Genomic DNA, 9,563 nt, shown 5'->3' on the forward strand with positions numbered 1-9,563 from the left:
CAAGTACAGGTACAGCTATCAGACTGGGAAATAGTTGCAAACAATTATTTTTTAACTCAGAATAAATCTGTTGGTTTTTATCAAACAGAAACATTGTCTATATCGTTACTTTTGATGTCTCTGTGAACTCAGCCAAAGTTTTTACTCATTTAATAGCTGGCAAATCCAAGACATCAAGTTTGAAATACTCGAGGAAAAATAACATGTCAAGCTTCTGCTGCCTAGGTCTGGTGTGAATCCACCCAGTCACACTGCCTTTAGTGCCTTTCTTAAAGAACATGAAATTCTGCAGTAGTGTGAAAGAAGTATTTAATTTGACCAATTTGCTATTGTTAACGTTCACTTGTATTGCAGTAGTAATGCTTATGAGCCAGTACTTCATGATACTCCCTGGTGACAGTTTACAGTCTGTTTCCTCATCCTTGCTTATGAAAGAAGTCCAAGTTAAGAAAGATTTCGAGAACATGGATAATCAACAACAGAGCATAGTATAAATAAGTACAAACAACAAGGCAGAAAGTAGCTATACAGTTTTTCCCCAGAGAAAAAAAGCTAGATAATTATACAATTGCTATTAAAAAATATACAATTCTCCACCAAAATAAATAAACAAATACGTACAACAATAGCAAAATTGTCTTCTCCACTTATATTTTTTACTGCTGAAGGACAAAATTCTCTTTACACTACATCATCTCAGTTGACAAGAAAGGTTTATCAAACTCAGACAAGAATGACTGCAGGAGAAGCATGCTACCAAAACACTCCACTAATGCGGGCACCATGAGTCAGAACTGTTTCTTCTGGAAAAGATTTTTGAAGAACTATTTAACAAAGCATAACCTCCAGCTGAGTGCTACAAATAAGTGAGGAAATCAATTTTTATATATATACACATATCATATACATATGATCTTGTGGAGATAAAAAGTCAAAATTCAGAAAACTGACTGCTCACAGCCTTCCACTGTGATGTGTAACACCCTTGTCCACACGAGAAGTTGTCAGGGATGGAAGTCAGCTAACACATTGCCAACAAAAAGGCTTCTTGCACAACAAAATCCAACCCTGATATTTTTATAGTGTGACATCCCAGACAATTATGATAAGGTGTCGTAGTAACTGACAAATAAATACTTTCAAGACATTAAAGAGACATAGCCTAGTTGCAGATAATATTCACCCATTAATACCCACTATATTTATATTTATTTTAAAGTTCTTTTTCTTGATTATCCATGTTAATTAACATCTAGAAGGGAATCCAAACAGCATATGAATAATTCAGTACAAAAACTAGCAAACAGTTCTGGCCTAGTTTATAGTTTATCAAGGGGTGATATGGTCCCCTGACAGCACTGACTTGATGGTCCAAGGTACCCCTATTGTCTTGTGTTATTATTTTTAATAGTATTAAAAAGATGTGTTCTGTCATTTAATATTCATTAGCAGCACAGAGAACAGCGATCTGCACAGCAGTGTACTAAAACACACCAACAGTAAACAAAAAGTAAGATCTTTGACCACAGCAACGCATATGGATTGTTTCACTCTTTAGCTTTGGTTACATTAAAATTGCTGAAAGCATACTAAGTGTTCTTCTCTATTATTTTCTTCTCTATTTTGTATCAATTTAAATGAAAAAGTCCTGTTCTGTCCCCAGCTGGTAACACACTAACAGCTCTGAAGAAATCACCATAAATTGTCAAACAGAGAACCAAAGCATTTTACCTAATATATCTGGGAACTATTAGGACACCTATGGTAGAAGTACATCCATTACAGTTGGATGTAGTCTCAAAACCGCAATCCGTCTTAACGTTTTGGGGTTTTTTGGCCTTCTGTGCAGTCTGATAGAAGAAGTACTATTTTTTTCTATGGACTTGCATTTCCTATTGTAGATACTGTGTGACTTGACCAGCAATGCACTCTAGCTACCAATTCAGTACAGTCCAGTCCACAGCTACTTTCATTTCCTATAACATAAGGAGACAATGAGTTTATTCACAATTCATTCTAGAAGAGCAAAATAGACATGTAATTTATCTAAACCATAAATGGATGTAACTTGACACAGTTCAAGATGGGATTACTGAGAGTTTTACTACATCCAGCTACTAAATCTTTTACTCTACGTGCCAGCAGCCAGCAAGCAAGAAAACATCATCACCTTTTAGGGAGTATACAGCTCTGCAAGACAACATACACAAAATGTGAATAATCCTGGAGCATATAATTTGTACACTGTACGGTCTCAAAACATGCAATACAGATTTGAATACACCATCTTCCTTGTTCAGAGCTTTGTCAAAGTTCCCTGAAGTAACATGTGAAGTCTACAGTGTGCCTCAGGCACACGGACATGATTTTCTTTGGTCTTTGACATATCTAAAGCTATTAAGGAAAAATGTTGCCAACACTTTAAAATTAAAAGAAAGATAACATCAATTTCACAAATTTTTTTTTTCTCGCAGAGATTGTAAACAAAAATAGTTTAAGCTTAATCACTCTCAAGTGGAACTGCAAGTGAAAGGTGATGGCAACTCACAGTTTAGTTCCCAAAGGTTAATAGAGGAGTGGATTTTAACTTTGAAATCCTTGCTTTGAACTGTAGTACATGAATGTCTCGGAAGATTAATTACACAATACCCCTTAAAAATTTCATTTTGTTAAGCACTGCTTGTTCCTAATTATTCTTACAGTCAACCTTGAAAACATCATCAGGTTCATCAAAAGAAATGAAAAAAATTAAGACCGTGCCTTTTAATTTAAACAGCATCAGCTCTATCAGATCCATCTAAGTCCCCTGGCTTTCCTTTCAAAAGGAACTTTTCCCAGTTACAGGCAACAAATCTGCTGGCTGTTTCCAACCCAGTAGCACTGCAACACCAGGTCTTTAGGAACTCCCTTTCATTTTCTGTCTCAACTTCACGGTGTACTGTGAGGACCCTCTACCCTTTTCCCCTCGTACGGATTCCCTCGGGTCCAACCACAGGTCCTCACTCTTGGCTGCGAACGCACCGGCGAAACGTCTAACCCCAAACCTCAGCACTTCGTCTTTACCTTCGACAAAAGACAGTCAGTAAAGGAGAAGTATCTCGGGGAAGGTGCCCAGAGGCCAAGGCACCAGCCCGCCCGGGGCCGGGCGGCGAACGGCAGGAGGGAGAATCCCCGACCCGGCTACGACGCCCTGGCCCGCCCCTCGCCCCCTCGACGGCGGCGGAGCCCCGTGCTGCCCCCGCTCCGCCGTGCGCTGCGGAGAACCGCGCTGGGGCTGAGAATGTTTTATGAAGCCCGCCCGGCCCTGCCTCTCCCCTTCCCAGTTTTTTCCCTACTTGCGCTGGCACCGCACCTGGAAGGCTCCCCGTGGTGCCTGTGGTGCCTGAGCTTCTCGACGTAAACGAGCGCGGCCCCGAGCCGAGAGGCCGGGGCCGGGCGGGTGCCGGGGCACTGGCGTTCAGGGAAGGCGGCGAGCGGGGCCGAGGTTTTCGTTACTTGTCTGCAAGCACGGGGAATCTCACCAGGACGGTCCTAAGGACGGGGTTAGAGTGCCCTGTGAAAGGCAGTGGCCGCCCGTGAACCTGCAGGGCAGCCGCCGACGGACGCGGAGCCCGGACGAGGCAGAGCCCCGCCAGTCCTGCCCTCTGAGCTCCCGGCGTGAAATTCCCCCGTTTCCCCATTCCTTCAGCCCTACCTACCTGCGCAGCTCAAGCCTGGTATTACTCACCACCTACTGTGGGTGGTGGAGGGGGAAGCCCTGCCGCTCTGCCCGGGGTTCCCTGCCCCACGATGGAGCCCGTGGGGATTAGCCGCGCTCCCCCAGCGCCGCGGGCGGCCGGCAGCAGCCCTCGCCCCAGAGACCGGAGAAGAGACTTACATGGTGACATTACGGGACGGCTCTACTCTGGCTCTCAGCAACCATCCTCCCCCGCTGCCGCTCGCTCTGTCTCTGGCCCGCTCCCTTGCCGGCGTCTCGCAAAGGTCATCACTCCTTGCCCACCTCTCTTCCCCGCCCGCGCTGATCCGCTCCTCCTCCGCCGCGATGCTTCCCCCACCCCGCGCCGCGCCGGGACCTGCCTCTCTCTGCTCCAGTCGAGGAAACTTCAGTGCGGAGGGAAGTCGCCCCCGCAGAGGGCAGGGGCCGCCCCGCCCGCCGGCCGATCTCCGCGCCCTGCGCCCCGCAGTCAGGTGGAGGCTCCGGAGGCTCCGGCGCGGCCCCACGGGCTGGCCCGGCCCCCCACGCCGCACCGGGGGCAGGACGGGACCCGCCGAGCCGCCAGCGAGCGCCCCCGCGCACTGCTCCGAGGACCTGCCCCACGGGGCTGGCGCGCCGGTCTGGGCAGAGGGGTGGCTACCGGGACCCCGCCGCCTGCGACCCCCGGGAAGGCGCTCCCCGGGCGGCACTGCGCGGCACGGCCATGCAGCGCCCCGGCTCGATGGTTAAGGGCCAGCCCAGAGGTGTGCAGTCCTCAAACACCCCTCAGGGGGTGGTAGCCACAGACCCAAAGCCACCCGCAAAGGACACGGGCCTCTTCTGAGAAGATTCCATACGAGGGACACTGACCTTGGTGGTCACAGCGCCTCGGGCATGTTGCACCTCGCAGCATCCCAGTGGCAGCAAGGTCCCTGGGGGCAAGCGCACCCTGCACACCCGCCACAAAATGCAGTGCACAGGTAAGCACCCACAGACGTGCCTGCTCGCCCGGAGAAAACACTTTGTCCCAGAGCTGTTGACACAGACCCCAAGGCACTTAAAGTGTGTTGGTTTCCTTTGAAGCATATAGCACACTATACTTGGGATACAAGATGGGTAGGTGGAGGTGACGCAGCTCTGACCCAATTTCTGAAGCATGCAAGGCGGTATGCTGCTCCCACGTAGAGTGCTGGCCCACACCTCACTCCTGGGTAGCGTTTTTGGAGGATGGTGGATTGTGCCATTTGCTAATGAACCTGAGTTGCTTTGATCAGTTGAAATCCGTAGGACGTGCTACTGCACTTCAGGTAGGTAGGAAAACATTGATAGAAAGGAAAACCCAAAAGGTCAGCAGAGAAGTCCAGAATTTTCACAGTACTCTATGGATCTAAACTGGCAGGATGAGCAAGGATGGGGGAAGAAAAGACTTGGCAGAGTGAATCATACAATGAAGTTATCAGCATGCAATGGCAGTTAAAAGCAAACAGAGTTCCTATTTTAAAAAATAAACATCACTAAATTTTTCATGAACTTAATACTAAATGTTAATACTCACTCATTCTAGTCAATTTTTATTCTCTATCTTTAAAACCAGTAAGCTATAGGCCTGCTTTCATTGTAAATTCCTGGCACTGAACATGGGTGCAGGAACCGCTGGGTCTGTATCAGCCAAATCTACACGGCCAACAGTGCAGGCTTGGGCAAAATCAACCTAAAAGTTCTGACAGCCCGGGTTTATTGCATTTACCTCATGTGCACAATAAAGTCTGCGTTTCTAGAATGTACTGGACTCACTGTGAGCTCTGAATCTCCTGGGCATATTGGACCGACTGTATATGAGATATGCGCAGAAAATCAAGAGCATCTGGAACAAGTCAATCTGCCATTCATAAGGAGATTAGCGATATGTGTGGAGTGTGTATTTGCTGGCTGTGTTGGAAACTTCCATCTTCCTTCCCTACTTGGAAGGCATTAAAGGTGACTGCAATTCCAGAATCTGGCAGTCAAGCTAAAAAAAAAAAGGAAAAAAAGAAATCATGGATTTTTTTCCCCGTCATGTTTAGTTGAGCTGTTTCTTGGTCAGTTCTCCTGTTCTGAATTTGCTGTGATATTCTTTTGCAATCATCAATCTGCTTTCCCCTCCACAGTAGGAGCACTGCTACTCCTGGATCTCAAACTGGACACTGCCCAGTGAGAAATGCCTTTGCTGTCCTGTGGGGAAAACGTGCAGTGCAGATTTTCTGGACACTGAAGTAGCATGTTGCTGGAGGCTGTCTCAGAGCTGCAGAGCAGCGAAGAGAAGCCTGATCAGTCATGAGAAAATGCCCATCATTATCTGGCAGCAGCTCGCTGTGCCACATCTGCCTTTAATCAGTAGTGAAACAACAACTTGGCATGGAGTGGCTAGTCAGAGAGGGCTACGTTTCTGGCTGATGCTTAGCAGGAGTGAGAGCTTCTGTGTGTAGATTACAGTGATTTTAAGATCTCCGTCTCAGAGTGAGAAACTGCAGGCTATCTTACAACACTCGTCTCAGGTTAACATTGCAGGCTATGTTCTGCACAATGTGATTAAGAGGAAAAAATTACAAAAGTCTGGACAACAGTGCTATAATCAACCACTGAAAGGTACTTTATATTGACATCTAGTGAGTGACGCCACCAGAAAGGCAAGCACATCTTTTTATTCTCTTCTTACTGCATCTGTAATGACAATGTTGCTTCACACTTATTTTTACAATACTACAAGGAATGGTGTCTGAATATTTTAGGCACAGGGGTAGCATATTCTACAAATAATCCAGAATGTTTAATGAATATTGTGAGATGATTAGTGAAATATTTTGTATGAATTTTATAGACTCCTATTTTTATGGTTTTGTTAATATATTTCTTTAAACTTACAGTTAGGGTGGTTTCCTTATATTTTGTGCAACTTTGCATGGACTTCTAGAAATATCTATAACAATGTCAAAGAATGGTTCATAAAATAATAATATGAAATACCATATTTTATGTCTGGATACTTCATTTTAACCTATGAGAGACACATGATTTTTCAATGAACTTTTGTTTTGAAAATTTCCTCTTTTTTAAGTCAATTTCATTTAGGAAAAATCTGTGTTTATTTTCCAAAGAAGTGCAAATACTGAAACTTTATTGCCTGTAACAGTGCAAAAGAGAAAACAACCTGGAATAATAAAGAGGAAGCTGAATATAAACAGTGCAGTGCTCTAACCTCATGAAGAAAATTCAAGATCATATGCATTCTCAGAAAGTCCAAGGGAAAAAAAAAGTTATCTTTGCATTTTACAACCATTCCGGGTTTTCTGCCTTGTTATTCCCCTGTTTTGGAAAAAAGATGATGGATCCCCAACAGCTGAGTCTGAAAGTTCAAAGGTGAGCTCCCAAAAGCTGGTTTTGAGGATCGAAGTCTGGGTGAAGTAGCAGAATTTATGTTGGGAACAGCAGTTCACATCAATTAAAGAATTCAAGAATTACTTCAGACTGTTGACATATAGCAGACAAGGAGTCTGTTTCACTGTGCTTTTACATTAAGTAATCTCTACAGTCCTGCAGCTTTTCCTTTTTGAGAGTCTTCTATCCCTCTAAAGGCTACTGAATCAGCTCCCAGATTTCCCAGCACTGATCAGCCTTGTTTGCCCCTACCTGGGTCACTACAGAACCTGTTTTTCACAGTCTGCAGGACAATCTGACCAAACTTCCTGTCTTTTCTACTGCCGGGAGGTATCTAAACAGCTCCTCTTTCCTTATTTTACCTTGTCTGAGAGATTAAGAGCCTTATGTTTCTGTTTCAAGTGTAAAGGCAGTGTGAACTGGATCAGCATATTTTTGTTTAGTTTTTTTTTTTCCCCAAGGAGATGTTTTCCCTTCAGATTTGAGATGCCATCCAAACAGGGCTGGTTCCCATTAGTAAGAGACTGAAGAGGTGGCAAGTCAGTCTTCACTGTGGCCCTTAGAGCAATGGTTTCAATTAAGTACTGGGCAGGGGCACAATGGTTTCTCCTAAATACAGTGCTGAGTGAGTGAGCATGTTTTAGAGACTGTTGATCCAGTAGATGGGGGAATGGCATGCAACCTGTGTGATTGACCAAGTTCCATTCAAACATGGGATTCCAGGAACTTGGGAAGAAAGGGAATTGTAAGGACCGTATTGCCTCAAGTTAGTCACTGGTGAAACTGCCTATGGTGAAACTTTTTTTATCTCCTGAAAGCAAGCATAAAGTGAATTGTAACTCTAATATATTTTTACAATGCATGTGCAGGAGTTCAGGGGCTAACATATGCTCAGATGTTTGCTTCATCGATACTTTCTCTGTGTGCTTTCACATGCATAAAACATAGGTTATGAAATATTTCCTGTCAGGGAGGTTACCACCAGCTAAAACACTGTGCTTTGTGCCAGGTGAGATGTCTTTGATTAAGTGCTGAGAGCATGTCATATACAGTGCCTGTACATGTTGCACTCCATAAAATTCTGTAAAATCTGTGACCTTAAGCAAAGCAGGAGACAGATCAGGCAGCAAATTAATTTGGATGGTTTTCACAAAATATTTAATATCTTTGGTCACTTTTGTTTTTGAGCACATTTCAACTCCTTACTCTTGATCAAGCACTCCAGGGGTCCTAAACTTTAGCCTGCTGGAACATACTGCCACTGGTATTTTTGCACACATTTCTGTTCTGTGGGGTTGGGAGGATGCTGGAGGTCCTTGCTTCCTGAACTTTCTTTTATCTGAATGGGAAGAGGAGCTTCATAACTTTTTTCTGGCTTCAGATAAATGAACTTAGAACCAGTGCTCACTTCACGTGGTGATGCACTCTTGCTATAAAAAACCTGTAGGATGATGTTATCAGCAATGAAAAATTACTGGCAGCCTGATCTGAGATGGTGTCTAGTGTTTGAACAGGAAGATAAACCTGGTAAGAAAGAGCTTGTAGAATCAGAGGATATGCAGGGAGAGCTAGTCATTCTTGGTGTGATACAAAGCACGGGGGAAAAAGCTCAGTAGTGAAAACAGAGGCATCATCAAAGAAATAATTCTGACAAGTATACTTTTGAACTTCTTAGATATGAATCAACATGGCAAGCTATAGGATTAAGCTATCCAATGTGGCTCTGTGGCTGCAAGTCATTTGAATAAGTTCAACACCAGCTAAACTCCCCCACCTCCTCAATAGATTAACTCTGAAATTAGAACTATTTAGAGAAGGTTACAGTGATAGCTAGGGTCTCCCCCACAGTGTTGATGCTGGGAGCAAACACACTGATATATTGGGATCTGTGTACAACCTTCTCATGAATGAATACATACTTGACTGGAATGGGAATAAGTGTTCATCCCTGAAAGATTCTAAAATGTCAACAAATTTGAATTTTGCTCCACATATGTTACTTCACAAAAATTCTAAGGAACAACAGATTTCAGCTGAGTAGGGCTATATTTTTATGGTACCAGTTAATCTTATTCATCTCTAATTCTGGATTCTTGATTTTTTTTTTTCAGTCATGGATTAGCCAGTTTGGAGGAGTTAAAAAACTCAGTCATTCACCTATTTTTAGAACCCAACTTTTCCTATACTACAACTTCTGGGCAGGATTTCTCACTTCCAGTTTCTGTCCAGATGTTAAATATTTGGAGCAACTGGAAGAAAAGCTGACTTCATGGTATTTCCATCGGGTTCCACTAGTGGAACAACTGGAAACTTCACGGGGAAAGCCCTTCTCTAAGTGTTCAGACTAGTTTTGCAGACTCAAGAGCTTAGGAAACTTTGGATAAGTTTTGAGTAAGCATCAAAATATTTGGATGCTTATCAGAACTGAAACCAGAGTGAACAGTATGAAGTTCAT

At 44.1% G+C, this 9,563-nt stretch overlaps 1 protein-coding gene across 5 annotated transcripts in view; it reads right to left on the minus strand.

Annotated features, from left to right (window-relative positions):
* ADGRG6 (adhesion G protein-coupled receptor G6) overlaps positions 1 to 4,070 on the minus strand; it is a 109,642-nt gene extending 105,572 nt beyond the window's left edge. For all 5 annotated transcript variants that reach the window (XM_027901106.1, XM_027901107.1, XM_027901105.1 and 2 more), the window contains exon 1: positions 3,878 to 4,070. In XM_027901106.1, the coding sequence (XP_027756907.1) occupies positions 3,878 to 3,879 (2 nt within the window). In that variant the 5' untranslated portion in view covers positions 3,880 to 4,070. The remainder of the gene's footprint in view (positions 1 to 3,877) is intronic.
* Between the last annotated feature and the right edge of the window lie 5,493 nt (positions 4,071 to 9,563).

Source organism: Empidonax traillii, unplaced genomic scaffold (assembly GCF_003031625.1).
Source record: "Empidonax traillii isolate 1590-97213 ecotype Southwest subspecies unplaced genomic scaffold, ASM303162v1 scaffold762:size303542, whole genome shotgun sequence".
NCBI lineage: Eukaryota > Metazoa > Chordata > Aves > Passeriformes > Tyrannidae > Empidonax > Empidonax traillii.